The sequence below is a fragment of the Phyllobates terribilis genome, unplaced genomic scaffold (assembly GCF_046119375.1).
Source record: "Phyllobates terribilis strain yellow unplaced genomic scaffold, ASM4611937v1 Scaffold_2__4_contigs__length_985480577, whole genome shotgun sequence".
NCBI lineage: Eukaryota > Metazoa > Chordata > Amphibia > Anura > Dendrobatidae > Phyllobates > Phyllobates terribilis.
The window spans coordinates 453,903,668-453,922,321 of record NW_027362762.1 but is presented as its reverse complement, the minus strand read 5'-3'; the positions used below and the strand labels follow the sequence as shown (position 1 = coordinate 453,922,321).

Genomic DNA, 18,654 nt, shown 5'->3' with positions numbered 1-18,654 from the left:
TTTTTGCCGGTTGCATGGATTTATATAGTGTGACCAAGTTGTCAAGCACTTTCCAAGTGATGCTAAAATCGCTTGGAAAGTGCTGGACAACCCGCATGCGACATCGCATGATCCAAAAGCTTCACATCCGCATGTCCCTGGCAGGAAAAACGCATGTACAATAAGCATGAGTTTTTTCTGCCAGGGAGATGCAGAAACGCTCAGGAAAAAATCCGGAGCATTTCTGCATCGTGGACACATAGCCTATATATACAAAAAGTACTGTTTGTGATATTCAGGGATTAAATGGGTTGCCCTGTGTAATCTGAAATCTAAAAATAATGGGGTTGTCCACTAATTTGATATTGATGACATATCTATAGATCATATAAGCGATGGGGGTCTGGTAAACTGCACCCATAGTGATCATCTGCAACCAGTACTGACAGAGGACTCATGTAAACGGTGTACAAAGCCGCAACATCACAGCTCCACACACTGTTAGTGGCCGCTGCCAGGTACTGCAGCATGTAAACATGGAAGATGAACTGCAGTACTCGGCAGCAGATACTAAACAATGTACTCGGCTACAATATTTTGATTCATACATTGCTTAGATCCGGCCACTGACGGATCAGTTATCAGCTGACTGGTGGCAGTGCCAGGTGTCGGACATCCACCAATCCCATATTAATGACTATCCTATGGGTAGACCATGACTATGTTAGTCCTCGACAGACCCGTTATTAGACATTGAGGTTCACTGAGTGCTGTTATAATCCATCCTGCAACAGATCTGGAGGAGCAAATGTGAAAGGAGCCTAAAGCCCCCCATTCACTTTAGACAGTTGTCACAAAACAATAGCTTGCGAGCCCGACTCCTCCATGTACAGGAGCAGTCCCTCTGCCGAGCACTCCTGTGTAGGAGGGATTAGGGATGAGCAGAGCCGTGGAAGTTTGGGTTCTGCTTCCCAACCTGAACTTTAGTCCAAAGTACGGTTACCAGAACTGTACCCCAGCTTGAGCCAAAACCCGAACACCATTAAAAACAAGGGAGTCCTGGAAAAAAAATCTCTCTCCCTCTCTGCAACAGACTTCCTTTGGAACTCCAAATATTGCAAAGGACTTCATGGAGAGGTCCATGTCTGGTGTTTAGCATCGGACAGTTAGTTCGGGTTCGCTCATCTCTACACCTGTGTTCTCTAAGAGAGAGCTGCTGCTGGATGCCAGATCCTTGTCCCCCATAATATCAACTGTTGGGGGAGACAGGGGCCCCATATATTAGATTGTCAGTCCGGTGATATTGCCGGGTTTGGCCAATGTTAGTCTTATGTGTATGGGGACCTTATCTAGACTACCTTTCATGGTGAGTAGTGTGATATAAAAATCTACAAGTGTTAGAATCTTATACTATACAACGACTTACCACCAAGATGTCAACAGTAATGGGCAAATCAGCCAATCTCTTCAATGTCTTCAGAAGCTGTAAAAGAAAAAGGTATAAAAGCAGAACTAGAGAGTCGTCAATCACATTGTACAGCTATAGGTCTCATTAAATAATATCTTAATATGAAGACTTTAAAAAATTGATACACTAGTTACATAATACACAGATATAGAGGCTATTATGGGAGCATATCTGCAGGTTGTGTAAGAGAATATAATGACAGGCATCCTACACACGGGGAAAGAAGGGGGTTTCCTATACTGCGCCCAGCGTCTCGGTGCACGATCCCTTGTCAGAAACTTAAAGTGGTATTCCAAGATCCTCTTCCCAATATGTAGTGGGTGTAATAATAATAATAAAAATAATAACAGCAAATATCTCAAATTAGAAATGTAGCATAGTTCTTCTGATTTGCTATGTCGCGTTTAGAGCGTTGCAGTAGATTCGGTATCCATGGTTACTACCACTTATATAATGACAATTAGTTGCTTATTTGTAAGTAAGCTCCTGCAATGCCCTGCACATGGGGTAAGCGATACAGCAAATCAGAAGAACTATACTACATTTCTAATTGGAGGTATTTGCTAATATTATTATTACACTTACTACATATTGGGATACAATCTTGGAGATGGGAATTCCCCTTTAAAGAACTGGAGGTGCACCAGTAGAGCAAGTAATAACATGGTATGTACAGTCTGATGAAGGTGAACTACTCATATATATATATATATATATATATATATATATATATATAAAGAAAAACTGGAGCAGCATCAGAGAATAATATGGATGCCAAGCCTCACAGGAAGCGACCAAACCATCCAAATACAAAACGCAATTGAACGCACCCCATCACTCTCCTCCTTGGTCAAATAGTCCTTACACAGCCTGGAGGTGTGTTTGGGGTCATTGTTCTGTTGAAAAATAAATGTTGGTCCAACTAAACGCAAACCGGATGGAATAGCATGCCGCTGCAAGATGCTGTGGTAGCCATGCTGGTTCAGTATGCCTTCAATTTTGAATAAATCCCCAACAGTGTCACCAGCAAAGCACCACCACACCATCACACTTCCTCCTCCATGCTTCACTGTGGGAACCAGGCATGTAGAGTCCATCCGTTCACCTTTTCTGCGTCGCACAAAGACACGGTGGTTGGAACCAAAGATCTCAAATTTGGACTCATCAGACCAAAGCACAGATTTCCACTGGTCTAATGTCCATTCCTTGTGTTCTTTAGCCCAAACAAGTCTCTTCTGCTTGTTGCCTGTCCTTAGCAGTGGTTTCCTAGCAGCTATTTTACCATGAAGGCCTGCTGCACAAAGTCTCCTCTTAACAGTTGTTGTAGAGATGTGTCTGCTGCTAGAACTCTGTGTGGCATTGACCTGGTCTCTAATCTGAGCTGCTGTTAACCTGCGATTTCTGAGGCTGGTGACTCGGATAAACTTATCCTCAGAAGCAGAGGTGACTCTTGGTCTTCCTTTCCTGGGGCGGTCCTCATGTGAGCCAGTTTTTTGTAGCGCTTGATGGTTTTTGCAACTGCACTTTGGGACACTTTCAAAGTTTTCCCAATTTTTCGCACTGACTGACCTTCATTTCTTAAAGTAATGATGGCCACTTGTTTTTCTTTAATTAGCTGCTTTTTTCTTGCCATAATACAAATTCTAACAGTCTATTCAGTAAGACTATCAGCTGTGTATCCACCAGACTTCTGCACAACACAACTGATGGTCCCAACCCCATTTATAAGGCAAGAAATCCCACTTATTAAACCTGACAGGGCACACCTGTGAAGTGAAAACCATTTCCGGTGACTACCTCTTGAAGCTCCTCAAGAGAATGCCAAGAGTGTGCAAAGCAGTCATCAAAGCAAAAGGTGGCTACTTTGAAGAACATAGAATATAAGACATATTTTCAGATGTTTCACACTTTTTTGTTAAGTATATAATTCCATGTGTTTTGATGCCTTCAGTGTGAATGTACAATTTTCAAAGTCATGAAAATACAGAAAAATCTTTAAATGAGGTGTGTCCAAACTTTTGGTCTGTACTGTATATATATATATATATATATATATATATATATATATATATATATATATATATATATATTTTTTATATGTACAGTAATATATATATATATATATATAATATTTTACTGAATAGCCGTCACTTCAATGAAGCCCCTATCTGCTCTGTGACATCGAAATCTCATCAAGTTGTTGTTTCGCCACACCGTGGAATTATATCACTCTATGGCCTCATTCAGACAGCTGTTGCGTAGGCGCATGTTAGGATTTGCATTACAGCTTGCAAACATTGTCCAAGGTGCTATAAGTTCAGGTCTGTAAACTCACAGTCAGGCCAGGATTGCACCCACATTACGGCTGTCTGGATGATACTGCTGTATTTTATTAATATCTTGCAACAGTAATTGTATGACAAAACCAGGAGTGGAACCTACAAAGATTTAGGTTTATTGATGCATCAGTGATTCATACTCTTCATGATGCTGCACAAGGCTGCCCAGATAACATCTGAGTACAGTAAAGTAACTCTGTGCCAGTACTGATGAGAATGCAGGGACTGGGTACCCGGATCACAGTCTGAGCTACTATACAAAGAGCCAGTGGGTTTAGGAACTCAACGTGCCAGTACTGATGTGAATGCAGGGACTGGGTACCCGGATCACAGTCCTGAGCTACTATACAAAGAGCCAGTGGGTTTAGGAACTCAACGTGCCAGTACCGATGTGAATGCAGGGACTGGGTACCCGGATCACAGTCCTGAGCTACTATACAAAGAGCCAGTGGGTTTAGGAACTCAACGTGCCAGTACTGATGTGAATGCAGGGACTGGGTACCCGGATCACAGTCCTGAGCTACTATACAAAGAGCCAGTGGGTTTAGGAACTCAACGTGCCAGTACTGATGTGAATGCAGGGACTGGGTACCCGGATCACAGTCCTGAGCTACTATACAAAGAGCCAGTGGGTTTAGGAACTCAACATGCCAGTACTGATGTGAATGCAGGGACTGGGTACCCGGATCACAGTCCTGAGCTACTATACAAAGAGCCAGTGGGTTTAGGAACTCAACGTGCCAGTACTGATGAGAATGCAGGGACTGGGTACCCGGATCACAGTCCTGAGCTACTATACAAAGAGCCAGTGGGTTTAGGAACTCAACGTGCCAGTACTGATGTGAATGCAGGGACTGGGTACCCGGATCACAGTCCTGAGCTACTATACAAAGAGCCAGTGGGTTTAGGAACTCAACATGCCAGTACTGATGTGAATGCAGGGACTGGGTACCCGGATCACAGTCCTGAGCTACTATACAAAGAGCCAGTGGGTTTAGGAACTCAACGTGCCAGTACTGATGAGAATGCAGGGACTGGGTACCCGGATCACAGTCCTGAGCTACTATACAAAGAGCCAGTGGGTTTAGGAACTCAACGTGCCAGTACTGATGTGAATGCAGGGACTGGGTACCCGGATCACAGTCCTGAGCTACTATACAAAGAGCCAGTGGGTTTAGGAACTCAACATGCCAGTACTGATGTGAATGCAGGGACTGGGTACCCGGATCACAGTCCTGAGCTACTATACAAAGAGCCAGTGGGTTTAGGAACTCAACGTGCCAGTACTGATGAGAATGCAGGGACTGGGTACCCGGATTACAGTCTTGAGCTACTATACAAAGAGCCAGTGGGTTTAGGAACTCAACCCACTCTATATACAGTGGGTACCTGTGTGTTATACAGCTGTATCTGTAGCCCCATCAGCCCACAAGACATGACTATAAGTTACCGATGGGTTGTAATAGTAGCAGGAGGCCTAATAAAAACACACAGGTCGGCCATCTTTGTACTGCTTATTAGGGTATGTGCACACAACATCTTCAATCAAATTCTGCCTGGTAAAGCGCTGAAAAGCAGTAAACAATAATGAACATATGTAATGCAATATCAAAATGACTTCCTGGGCACATGTTCCGTTTTTTTTAACTACCTTTAACGGCTTCAGACTTCTAAAGCTGTCAAGCAGCTAAAAGAAGATACCCAACCATTCTTCAGGCAGCATCTTTCTTGAAGCTGCCACTATCTTATTTATAAAAGTTTTATCATTATTAATGGCCTTCAGCTCAATCTTGAGCCATGGCGACTTGATGGATGAGCGATCTGTAGGAAGATTGATGTTGTGCAAGCCTAAATAGGTCCATCAGGGTCTTCTCCACCATTATATTGATAGTATCAAGCCATCGAATTGCTGGTTTTCCTCTTCGCCTTGTTCCTTCAAATCTACCACAAAACTACGAAGGAGATGCCAAAGATGGTTTAGGAAAAACACAGCCGACGTTTTCCTGAGGGGTCTTTTGCTTTAACCCCTTAGTGACGGAGCCAATTTTGACCTTAATGACCAGGCCAAATTTTACAATTCTGACCACTGTCACTTTATGAGGTAATTACTCTGGAACGCTTCAACGGATCCCCCTGATTCTGAGATTGTTTTCGTGACATATTGTACTTCATGATAGTGGTAACATTTGTTTGATATGACTTGCGTTTATTTGTGAAAATATTGGAAATTTGGTGAAAATTTCACAATTTTCAAACTTTGAATTTTTATGCCCTTAAACCAGAGTTACCGTATGTCACACAAAATAGTTAATAAATAACATTTCCCAAATGTCTACTTTACATCTGCATCATTTCTTAAACTGTTTTTTTTTTGTTAGGAAGTTATAAGGGTTAAAAGTTGATCAGCGATTTCTAATTTTTCCAACACAACTTACAAAATCATTTTTTTTAGGGACCACATCACATATGAAGTGACTTTCAGGGGTCTATATGACAGAAAACACCCAAAAGTGACACCATTCTAAAAACTGCACCCCTCAAGGTGCTCAAAACAACATTCAAGAAGTTTATTAACCCTTCAGGTGTTACACAGGAACTGAAGCAAAGTGGAAGTAAAAATAAACATTTAACTTTTTTCACAAAAATTTTACTTTAGACCCAATTTTTTTTATTTTCACATATGTAACAAGAGAAAATGGATCACAACATTTGTTGTTCAATTTCTACTGAGCATGCCGATATCCCATATGTGGGGGAAAACTACTGTTTTGGCGCACGGCAGGGCTTGGAAGGGAAGGAGCACTGTTTGACTTTTTGAATGTAAAATTGGCTGGAATAAAGAGCGGACAACATGTCGCATTTGGAGAGCCCCTGATGTGCCAAAACAGTGGAAAAGCCCCATAAGTGACCCCATTTTGGAAACTACACCCCTCAAGGATTTTATACAGGGTATAGTGAGCATTTTGAACCAACGACACAGGTACGACACAGAATTTGATAACATCAGGTCATCATATTGAAAAAGTTAATTTTTTGGTCACAAAAATCTTGCTTTAGCCCTAAATGGTTCACTTTTGCAAGCAGTAACACCATAAAGTGAACCCCCAGGTTTTTTACCCATTTTCTTACGAGCGCGACGATACCCTACATTCCTGTTTGTACAAATGGCCGGGCTCAGAACGGAAGGAACCCATAAAAAATAAACTTTACTAGATATCATTAAAATATTGCCTCAAGGCACACAAACAAATACTGTGCAACATAGAAATAGACATAAAATTTGTGAAAAGATGATCAAATGTGGAACCCCTATACTATACTGGGAAGGCAGTGTCCCTGCATATTAAGATGAGTAACTACGCACTTTTACTCTATATGCACTTTATCTGAAATATCTAAAACTGTAGTGGGAGGTATTGCTTCATCTGTGCATACTTCATACTATATGAACTTTTTTTTTTTTTGCAAGGGAATCTGCTTTTATATCCCAGCTTAGGGAAGTTATTTATCTATATATTAGTTTGTAATTTTGGAGTACTACTATCACCTGGTGATTATACTGCTAACTGCAGCTAGTTATTAAGCATATTCACATTAACAGGTGATATGCTGAGATGAATTAGAGGATTCAGGAATCATCTTATATTGTACTGATGTCGCCTCCACCGGGGATCTTTTTTGAATCAAAATAAATGAGTAATATATTCTAGCGGTACTCTTAGTGGCTAATCTTGCTATTATGATCTATGACTGTTATAAGAATAGGCTTTTGTGAGAGACTCTGAATGGTTGGGTCTCTCTGGACTACATGTTGTCTTGTTAGACGTTATAGCCTATAGCTTGATGTCTTTCTATATATCCATCTGAGCTAACAGCATTTGATCATCTTTTCACAAATTGTATGTCTATTTCTATGTTACACAGTATTTGTGTGCCTTAAGGCAATATTTTAATGATATCTAGTAAAGGTTATTTTTTATGTGGTTTTTTGATGTGAGATATAATTATATACCCATGAGGTTATCCTATTTCTGTAATCTGATCAGAACGGAAGGAGAAATATTTGAATTTTGGAACACAAATTGGCTGAAATAGATTGCGGGCACCATGTCGCATTTGCAGGGCCCCTAAGGTACAGCAGAAACCCCCTACAAATGACCCCATTTTTGGAAACTACACACCTCAAGGATTTTATCCAGGGGCATAGTGAGGATTTTGAACCCATAGGTACACAGAATTTGATAACATTAGATTGTCATATTGAATATGTTGTCATTAGTGTTGCTCGCTACTTGAGTTTGCATCGGGTGCTCAGGTATGCACCGAGTATCGCGGGTCCTTGAGTGACATGCTCTAGTCCCCGCCCCACATGTTTTGCAGCTGATAGACACCAAAAAAAAAACATGCGGGAATTGCCTGTGTAAGACAGGCAATCCTCGTGTGTTTTTTTTGGCTCGCAGAACATGTGGGGCGGGAAATGGAGCATGTCACTCGAGGACTGCGATACTCAGTGCATACCCAAGTACCCAATGCAAACTCAAGTAGCGAGCACTTGCGCTCATCACTAATCGTCATATTGTCAATTTTTTTTGCACTTTTGAAAAAAAAAAAACAATCCTCTCTCCAACCCTAACCACAACCCCAACACTAACACAACCCTAACACAACTTTAACCCTAACACAACCCCAATACAACCCTAATCGCAACCCAAACCCTAACACAATCCTAATCCCAACATCAACCCTAACGAATGGAATTTTTTTTTTTTAATAATTTATATCTAACTAAGGGGATGACAAAGTGGGATTTGATTTACCAATTATTGGCTTTTAATCACTGTGATAGAGTTTATCACAGTGATCAAAAGGAACCAATAGGAAAAATTCCCTATTGTTGCTGGCTACCGGCTGGCAGATCTCGGCAGGCGCACTGCGCATGCGCCTACCATTGTTTTTCAGTAAGATAACGCAGAGGGCCGGGGGACGGAGAAGGAGGGACCGAAGGATGGCGGAGGTACCAAGAGGGGGTCTCGGGGGACATCTTTTCTCTCTCTTCTCACATGTACAGAACAGACCAAAAGTTTGGACACACCTTCTCATTGAAAGATTTTTCTGTATTTTCATGACTATGAAAATTGTACATTCACACTAAAGGTATCAAAACTATGAATTAACACATGTGGAATTATATACTTAACAAAAAAGTGTGAAACAACTGAAAATATGTCTTATATTCTAGGTTCTTCAAAGTAGCCACCTTTTGCTTTGATGACTGCTTTGCACACTCTTGGCATTCTCTTGATGAGCTTCAAGAGGTAGTCACCGGAAATCGTTTTCACTTCACAGGTGTGCCCTGTCAGGTTTAATAAGTGGGATTTCTTGCCTTATAAATGGGGTTGGGACCATCAGTTGTGTTGTGCAGAAGTCAGGTGGATACACAGCTGATAGTCCTACTGAATAGACTGTTAGAATTTGTATTATGGCAAGAAAAAAGCAGCTACGTAAAGAAAAACGATTGACCATCATTACTTTAAGAAATGAAGGTCAGTCAGTGTGAAAAATTGGGAAAACTTTGAAAGTGTCCCCAAGTGCAGTTGCAAAAATCATCAAGCGCTACAAAGAAACTGGCTCACATGAGGACCGCCCCAGGAAAGGAAGACCAAGAGTCACCTCTGCTTCTGAGGATAAGTTTATCCGAGTCACCAGCCTCAGAAATCGCAGGTTAACAGCAGCTCAGATTAGAGACCAGGTCAATGCCACACAGAGTTCTAGCAGCAGACACATCTCTTCAACAACTGTTAAGAGGAGACTTTGTGCAGCAGGCCTTCATGGTAAAAAAGCAGCTAGGAAACCACTGCTAAGGACAGGCAACAAGCAGAAGAGACTTGTTTGGGCTAAAGAACACAAGGAATGGATATTAGACCACTGGAAATCTGTGCTTTGGTCTGATGAGTCCAAATTTGAGATCTTTGGTTCCAAATACTGTGTCTTTGTGCGACGCAGAAAAGATGAACGGATGGACTCTACATGCCTGGTTCCCACTGTGAAGCATGGAGGAGGTGTGATGGTGTGGGGGTGCTTTGCTGGTGACACTGTTGGGGATTTATTCAAAATTGAAGGCATACTGAACCAGCATGGCTACCACAGCATCTTGCAGCGGCATGCTATTCCATCCGGTTTGCGTTTAGCTGGACCATCATTTTTTTTTCAGCAGGACAATGACCCCAAACACAACTCCAGGCTGTGTAAGGGCTATTTGACCAAGAAGCAGAGTGATGGGGTGCTACGCCATATGACCTGGCCTCCACAGTCACCAGACCTGAACCCAATCGAGATGGTTTGGGGTGAGCTGGACCGCAGAGTGAAGGCAAAAGGGCCAACAAGTGCTAAGCATCTCTGGGAACTCCTTCAAGATTGTTGGAAGACCATTTCCGGTGACTACCTCTTGAAGCTCATCAAGAGAATGCCAAGAGTGTGCAAAGCAGTCATCAAAGCAAAAGGTGGCTACTTTGAAGAACCTAGAATATAAGACATATTTTCCGTTGTTTCACACTTTTTTGTTAAGTAGATAATTCCACATGTGTTAATTCATAGTTTTGATGCCTTCAGTGTGAATGTACAATTTTCATAGTCATGAAAATACAGAAAAATCTTTAAATGAGGAGGTGTGTCCAAACTTTTGGTCTGTACTGTATATCATGTCAGAAGAGAGAGAAATTATTTTAATACTGGGTACAGGTTTTTTTTGTGATCACAGTTATTCCCTGAATAAAGGCGATCACGTGATCGCAGACTGGAAAATCCGGTCCTGATCGTGTTCTCCAGGGTCTCCGCTACCCCTGATAGCTGAGACCACGGAGATTTTCCGACTCTGGGGAGCGCTACAGCCTTATTCCCTATCGCCGTTTTAAAACGGAAATGAGGTGATAAGGCCCCTTAACGTTTTAATGTGTATCGGCGTTCGTTAAGGGGTTAAAAACTATGCAGATGTTCCAGTGTCTAAAAGACATCGTATGCACGTACCCTAAGGGTTCGCTCACACTAGTGTATAATACTGCCGAGTGCTATGCAACGTTTTATCGGGTAGCACTCAAACCCATGTTATACCATGGGGCAGTGAAGATCTGAGATTTATTTCAACAGACCGAATCGGTCTGTGTAAAATGATCACTAATACCCAGTGAATTCTACCAGCAATCAAGTGATTGCAGGCTTAAGTCCCCGAGTGAGGTTTCAAACATGTAAAAAAAGTTTTAAAAACATCTATGTGAATAAACTACACAATTAAAAAAATCAAATCACCCCCTTTTCCCTCTCTGTAAAGAAAAATTAAATCAATAAAAAGACCAAACTCTGAAACATGTCACATTATTTATCTTGCACATCGAATGTCATAGCAGGAAATAAAAATGGCCGAGTTGCAGTTTTTCTTTCATTTCACCTCACAAGAAATTAAAGAGAGATGAAAAAGTTATAGGCATGCCAAAATGGTACCAATAAAAACTGTGTCGCATTGCAAAAAACAATTCCTCTCATAGCTCCATTGATTGGAAAATATAAATCAGTATGACTCTTAGAATTCTTTTTCTTTTTTACTTCTTGTGATCATATACGGTAATATAAATTTATGTCATATTGGCATTGGCGTGTTAATGAGGCGGCTCAGGAACAGAGCTTACTCCCAACGCAGTAGATGTTTCATGGTTGACATTTGGGTGTAAGGCCCCCTTCACAAGTTAGTGACTCCTGTCCGTGTGGTGACAGTTTTCACACATGTAGACCCATTTAAATCTATGGGGCTGTGCAGTGTGTCCGTGTGACCCACACGTGGACATGTCCGTTTTTTTCCAGAAGTACAGACGTCAATACGTACATCCATGTGTCATCTGTGTGACACGTACTGGAATGAAATGCTCCAGCAAATGGGAAAAGCAGTATGGACAGCGATATTCCCAGGCACTGCGTGCTGACTACAACTGTCATCATCCTCTCCTGGTCTCCCTGCGATCAGTGAGACCAGACGACGCTGATGACAGTTGTAGTCAGCACCTACCGCCTGGGAATCGCGGGAAGTTTTGTTTTTCTGTCGTGCATTAAATAATTAAATTAGAAAAAACTGCGTGGGGTTACCCCTATATTTTAAAACCAGCGAAGATAAAGCAGACAGCTGCGGGCTTCTATTATGAGGCGGCCAAAAAATAGAAGCCCGCAGTCGCCGCAGAATTGGCGCATCATTTAGACACCATTACTGTACAATGTACTGGAAAAATGGGAAAAAATTCCTAGTGCAGTGAAACTGCGAAGAAATAAAAAAAATGCAATTCCGACATTTTTTATGGCATTAATTATATGGTAAAAATGACCTGGCAACATGATTTTGTCAGTAGGATTACGGTGATACCAAACTAATTTTTTTTTTACATATATATATATTTTAGTGGTTAAAAAAAAAATTAAGAACCTTGTTAAAAAAAAAAATTGCTTCTTTAACAAATTTTCTTAGACCCATACCATTTTTATTTTACTCTCTATGGAGCTGTGGGAGGACTTGTTTTGATTGTTTATTATTGTATTTTTTTACGGAAATGTGGGAACCGAGAAATGGCAATCCCTCTGCTTTGATTTTTATTCTGGTGTTTAACATATGACTTAAATCATTTCATATTCTGATAGATCAGACTTTTTCAAATACAACAATAGAAAATCTGTTTATCTTTTTATTACTTTATTTTTGAATGGGGAAAAGGAAGGTGACTGTCCCTCTCCCTCTCTCTACACAAAGTATATATAATGTTTAAAAACTTCTTTTTTTACTCTAGATTTAGGGGACTTGAATCTGTGATCCTTTGATTGCTTATACTTAATACTGCAGTATTGCGGTATATAGTATAGATTGCGGTTCTCCTATAAAACTCAAGATTCTGGCGGAGCTTTTCAGGAAAACTAATACAGCAGCTTCATGTGATAGCCATTTAAATGTCGCTGTCAGTGATTGACAGTAACATCTGAATGGTTAACAGTGTGGATTGGAAGTAGCTCCGGCAGCAGCTGGTGATAGAGACAGATGCTGACTATGTAACACGGCCGGCAGATGCCAGGAATTAATTGGCCCCAGCTCCTGAGGTTGCTCCATACACCTTTGCAGTGACCTATGATGAAAAAATACCTTATAGGTTGTTATGGTGTTAAATAATAATAATAATAATCTTTATTTTTATATAGCACTAACATATTCCGCAGCACTTTACATACATTATCGTCGCTGTCCCCATCGGGGCTCACAATCTAGATTCCCTATGAGTAAAGTCTTTGGAGTGTGGGAGGAAACCGGAGAACCTGGAGGAAACCCATGCAAACACGGGGAGAACATACAAACTCCTTGCAGATGTTGTCCTTGGTGGGATTTGAACCCGAGACCCCACTGCTGCAAAGCACCAGTGCTAACCACTGAGCCACCATGCTGCCCATTAAACAATAAAGAAAAAAAATTCTACAGTATATTTGGTATTGTCATGGCCAAGTCCAAGCAATCAAAATATAATATTTAAACCACTCATTAAATGCTAAGGAAAAAAAACAACCATAGTGTCAGAATTAAAGTTCTTCAGTTGCTGCACTTTTTCTAAAATATGCAATAAAAAGTTGATCAAAACATCATATTTAAAGGAAACCTGCCACTTCCTAGTTGCTATCTACACTGCCCCAATTGCTTTGTTAGTGATGCAATGTGCAATGTACATCACTAACAAGCTTTTTTCATTAAAATCGGTGGTAGTATAATGATGTTATAACATTATATATACTTTGTCCTACCTGCTCGTATTCAGTCATAGGGGTGTGATTCTCATTCAGTCATGGGCGGGCGCCGAATTCAGTCACTGCTGGAGCCGCCTATGTATTTGAATATTGCTCCTGGCAAGCGCTATTATTGTGGGGCGCATGCGCATTTGTACATGTCAGGCCGCTGGTCCCGCGTCTGCGCAGTGAGGCTGTGTGATTACAGCTTCACTGCACACACGCTATGTTCCCTGCGCATGCGCAGTGAAGCTGCGAATTACACAGCCGTACTGCGCACGCACAGGGAACATAGCGTGTGCGCAGTGAAGCCGTAATCACACAGCCTCACTTCTCACTGCGCAGGAGCAGGACCAGCACCCGGACAAATGAGCATGCGCCACACATCAGCGCTTGCTGGGAGCAATATTCAAATACATGGACGGCGCCAGCAATGACTGAATGCGTCGCCCGCCCATGACTGAATATGACAAGCACACCCCTATGACTGAATACGAGCAGGTAGGATCTAAGTATAGTAAAGGTTATAAAATCATTATAGTTGCACCAATTTTAATGAAAAAAAGCTTCTTAGTGATGCACATTGCATCACTAACAACACTATGGGGGCAGTGTAGATAGTAGCAAGGACGTGACAGGTTCCCTTTAACCAAAGATGGTATTAATAATAACATCAGCTGCACAAAAGAACAACTACTCACAAAACTCCATTGATGTAAAAAAAAAAGTTACAGGTCTCAGAAAATAGCGACACAACCCAATTTTTTTTCTTACGTTTTCATTTTTTTTAACCACTAGAATATAAGAAAAAAAAATTCATGTTTGGTATTGCCGTACTAGTATTAACTTGAAGAATCATATTGCCATGTCATTGTACTGAACAATGAAAGCAGTAAAAATAAAACCCAAAAAACAATGGCAGAAACTGCGTTCATATTTTTCATTATTTTACCGCATTTGGAATTATTTTCCTGTTTTTTAGTATATTGTATTGTAAAGTGAGTGGTTCCATTGAAAGCTATAAGGTCTATCTAAACCATACACGTCAAAATCTGGCCCACAGGGTGGTTATATTTGGCCCCCGACACCAGAACCACCACCCCTATGTGGGGCCATTATTCTGTATGGAGGACTATGTGAGGCCCATTATTCTATATGGAGGACTATGTGAGGCCCATTATTCTATAAGGAGGACTATGTGAGGCCCATTATTCTATATGGAGGACTATGTGAGGCCCATTATTCTATAAGGAGGACTATGTGAGGCCCATTATTCTATATGGAGGACTATGTGAGGCCCATTATTCTGTATGGAGGACTATGTGAGGCCCATTATTCTATATGGAGGACTATTTGGGGCCCATTATTCTGTATGAAAGACTGTGCGGGGCCCATTATACTGTATGGAGGACTATGCGGGACCCATTATACTGTATGGAGGACTATGTGAGGCCCATTATTCTGTATGGAGGACTATTTGGCGCCCATTATTCTGTATGGAGGAGGACTATGTGAGGCCCATTATTCTGTATGGAGGATTATGTGAGGCCCATTATTCTATATGGAGGACTATATGGGGCCATTATTCTGTATGGAGGACTATGTTGGGCCATTATTCTGTATGGAGGATTATGTGGGGCCCATTATTCTGTATGGAAGACTATGTGAGGCCCATTATTCTGTATGGAGGATTATGTGAGGCCCATTATTCTGTATGGAGGATTATTCTGTATGGAGGATTATGTGAGGCCCATTATTCTGTATGGAGGATTATGTGAGGCCCATTATTCTGTATGGAGGATTATGTGAGGCCCATTATTCTGTATGGAGGATTATGTGAGGCCCATTATTCTATATGGAGGACTATATGGGGCCATTATTCTGTATGGAGGACTATGTTGGGCCATTATTCTGTATGGAGGATTATGTGGGGCCCATTATTCTGTATGGAAGACTATGTGAGGCCCATTATTCTGTATGGAGGATTATGTGAGGCCCATTATTCTGTATGGAGGATTATTCTGTATGGAGGATTATGTGAGGCCCATTATTCTGTATGGAGGATTATGTGAGGCCCATTATTCTGTATGGAGGATTATGTGAGGCCCATTATTCTGTATGGAGGATTATGTGAGGCCCATTATTCTATATGGAGGACTATATGGGGCCATTATTCTGTATGGAGGACTATGTTGGGCCATTATTCTGTATGGAGGATTATGTGGGGCCCATTATTCTGTATGGAAGACTATGTGAGGCCCATTATTCTGTATGGAGGATTATGTGAGGCCCATTATTCTGTATGGAGGATTATTCTGTATGGAGGATTATGTGAGGCCCATTATTCTGTATGGAGGATTATGTGAGGCCCATTATTCTATATGGAGGACTATGTGAGGCCCATTATTCTGTATGGAGAACTATGTGAAGCCATTTTACTTTATGGAGAACTATATGGGGCCCATTATGCTGTATACTGGTTGGCCTGCGACTTTGTCCAAGTTTTTCATTTTGGCCTTCTGTATGTTTAAGTTTGAGATCCCTGATCTAGACCAAAAACTAAAAAAGATATGCCTTTTGAAAAAGGGGAGGAAAAAAACCTAATGCACAAAAATAAAAAAACCAGTTCAGTTATGAAGGTATTATCATGAAAAAAAATATAAAATTTTTTAGCAGCGACCCCCACAGAATAAAGTTGCATGTCACTTTTACTTCACAGTGAACCCCGTACAAATGAAACTTTAAAAAAACAATGGTGAAGTTTCTGATGGCAAATTAAAAATTATAACCTATGCCCAAAAACAAATACAAGCCTTTATATGCCAAAAGAAAAATAAAATAAAAAAAAAATGTATGGCCCCTAGGGTACGGAAATTGCAGAATAAAAGCAGGAAAACAAAAAATGGCCTTGTTTTAAAAGGTTAAAAACAGAACAAAAAACTACCGATGGAAAGAAACAAATCAGGAGAAACTGCTCCCAATGGAAAACTCTTTTCTCTCTATCATTTTGTCCCTTCCTGGAAATACACAAGTGAATCGCACTGGGTGAACGCACATGAAGTATAAGTGCTTCCAAACAGCCGCCAATACTGCAAGATACCCAAATAATCCCCACTCCCAGTGTTCTGGGGTTTGTCTACATGCAGGTGGCACATGACCTCCGAAGCCAGACACGTCACCACTGCAGCCATTGACAGTAACCATCATGGGTGCAGGGGTGCCCACTGCCCTGGAGCCTAAGGGGGTTAGTCCCAAAGCTAAGGGGTTTGGCGCATATGAAAAGATTACTACTATTAAGGACCAATGATAGTCCCCACAAGTTCCGCCACAGCCCCCAGCTCTACATGTATGTACTGTATTAGTGCTATATGTAGATATATGTGATAAGGAAATATATAGGACTTCAGGGATGTAATGATTACACAGGGGCAGATTGATTATTACATGGCCCCCTTCCACCCATGGATACATCCTATAACATTCCTACATGCCTCTGCTCTTGTGCAATGACTAAGCCGCCATATTGGTGCCCTATACGACTCAGGTCAACTCAAGCTGGCAATGGAATACTACACTTCTAGCTGCCAGCTGTTTGCCAGGGGTCTCGGGGGCACAAGTCGCTTCTCCCATATAACGGATTGTCTGGGATAAGTACCCCATAATAGCTGGTAATGTCCTATGTCCTCATCCAGCTTTAGGCCAGGTTCTGACCCCGTATTTCACGGGCTGTATACAGATCGCAATGTATGGACTGACCACGCTTACACCCTAATATATGCCGATGAGGCTGTAAGTTCGGGTCAGGGGAGCAGAGGCCGGCCCATGCACTCCTGTCAGTATACGGGCCATGAAATACTTCAATCTGAACCCGGCCTAAGGTTGTATTCATGCGGCCATATTAGGATGAGTTTTGTATTTGAGCACATATTTCACTGTCAATACATCTACGAGGAAAGTAGAAAAACACTAAAATGGGTATTCCACCTATGAGGACAATTATTCTTATATTTAATTACATGTATTTGGGGCAAAAAAATTCACCCCATTTTCCTCTTACAGGGTCTTTGATCCCCAGCACATTGCACTTGTGATCAGTGGTTGAGGCGCTCAGAAAAGACACAAGACTAATAGAATTTCTGTCAGATCAGGCTCGCTAACAGACTCTCAGTTACCTCGTTCTGCAGCCACCAATATAGTGCAACAGCGGCTGAATGAGGAAAATGATGCAACTTTTTTTTTTTTTTTTTAATGAAAAAATTGCAGAAATGGTTTTAATTCCAGGCATTTTATAAAAAAAATGTCTGTAAAAGGTAGAAAACCTCTTTGCTCTGGAGATGGAAATCTGTACAGTTCCTCACCACTTAAAGGAGATCTCAATTTCTGAACCTCTGATGTGCACACCCCTTGTACTCTCTAGAGGTCCATGTACAGAGACCACCAAGAAAATTGGGGCTATGGTGCTATGCTTACAAGTGCCCATCATGCGCTACTGATGCCATGCCAGGTCCATACCATGCCAGCAGGCTAGGGCATCTCTACGTGGTAACAGGGTATGCCTAGCGCTCATCAGCTTGGAGCTACCCAGTGCGAGCAGAAGACGCCGCCAGGACAGGGCACAGGAGCTGGTCAGGGCAGCCATGGTGAACCTGCGCGGAGCCCCTGGAGCAGGCATATGGCGGTGGTCGCTATGTGCCACACCACGGTGCAGGGAGCGCTCCATCAGGCCGGCCCGTACCTGCCTTATCCCCCGGCTCACAGCCTGCCGGTCGCCACCTTACCTTCTTGGGTTCGGCACTAGGGGACAGTCTCGATTGCAGCTTCTCCACAACTTCCACCACCACGGGGTCTGCCATCTTTAGCACTGGCAAGTGCGAGACCGGAAGACTCCTTTGGTTACATTCCTTACAGAGCGCTCGCCATGGCTAATCCGGGCTGAAGGAAGCGGATGCTGGATAGTGACGTGGACCAAGCCGCGCGCCGCCATGTTAAGTACTGGCAAACTCCTGGCACACGTCACCGAGCCCCTGCTTGCACTGTGGTGGATGCTGCTCAGCTGCGTTTGCTCCCAGTACA

At 41.9% G+C, this 18,654-nt stretch overlaps 1 protein-coding gene across 1 annotated transcript in view; it reads right to left on the bottom strand.

Annotated features, from left to right (window-relative positions):
* ELOA (elongin A) overlaps window positions 1-18,555 on the bottom strand; it is a 51,385-nt gene extending 32,830 nt beyond the window's left edge. The window contains exons 1-2 of the mRNA XM_073665622.1: window positions 18,360-18,555; window positions 1,406-1,462 (exon numbers count right to left, since the gene is read on the bottom strand). Coding sequence (XP_073521723.1) covers window positions 1,406-1,462; window positions 18,360-18,434 — 132 coding nt within the window. The 5' untranslated portion in view covers window positions 18,435-18,555. The remainder of the gene's footprint in view (window positions 1-1,405; window positions 1,463-18,359) is intronic.
* Between the last annotated feature and the right edge of the window lie 99 nt (window positions 18,556-18,654).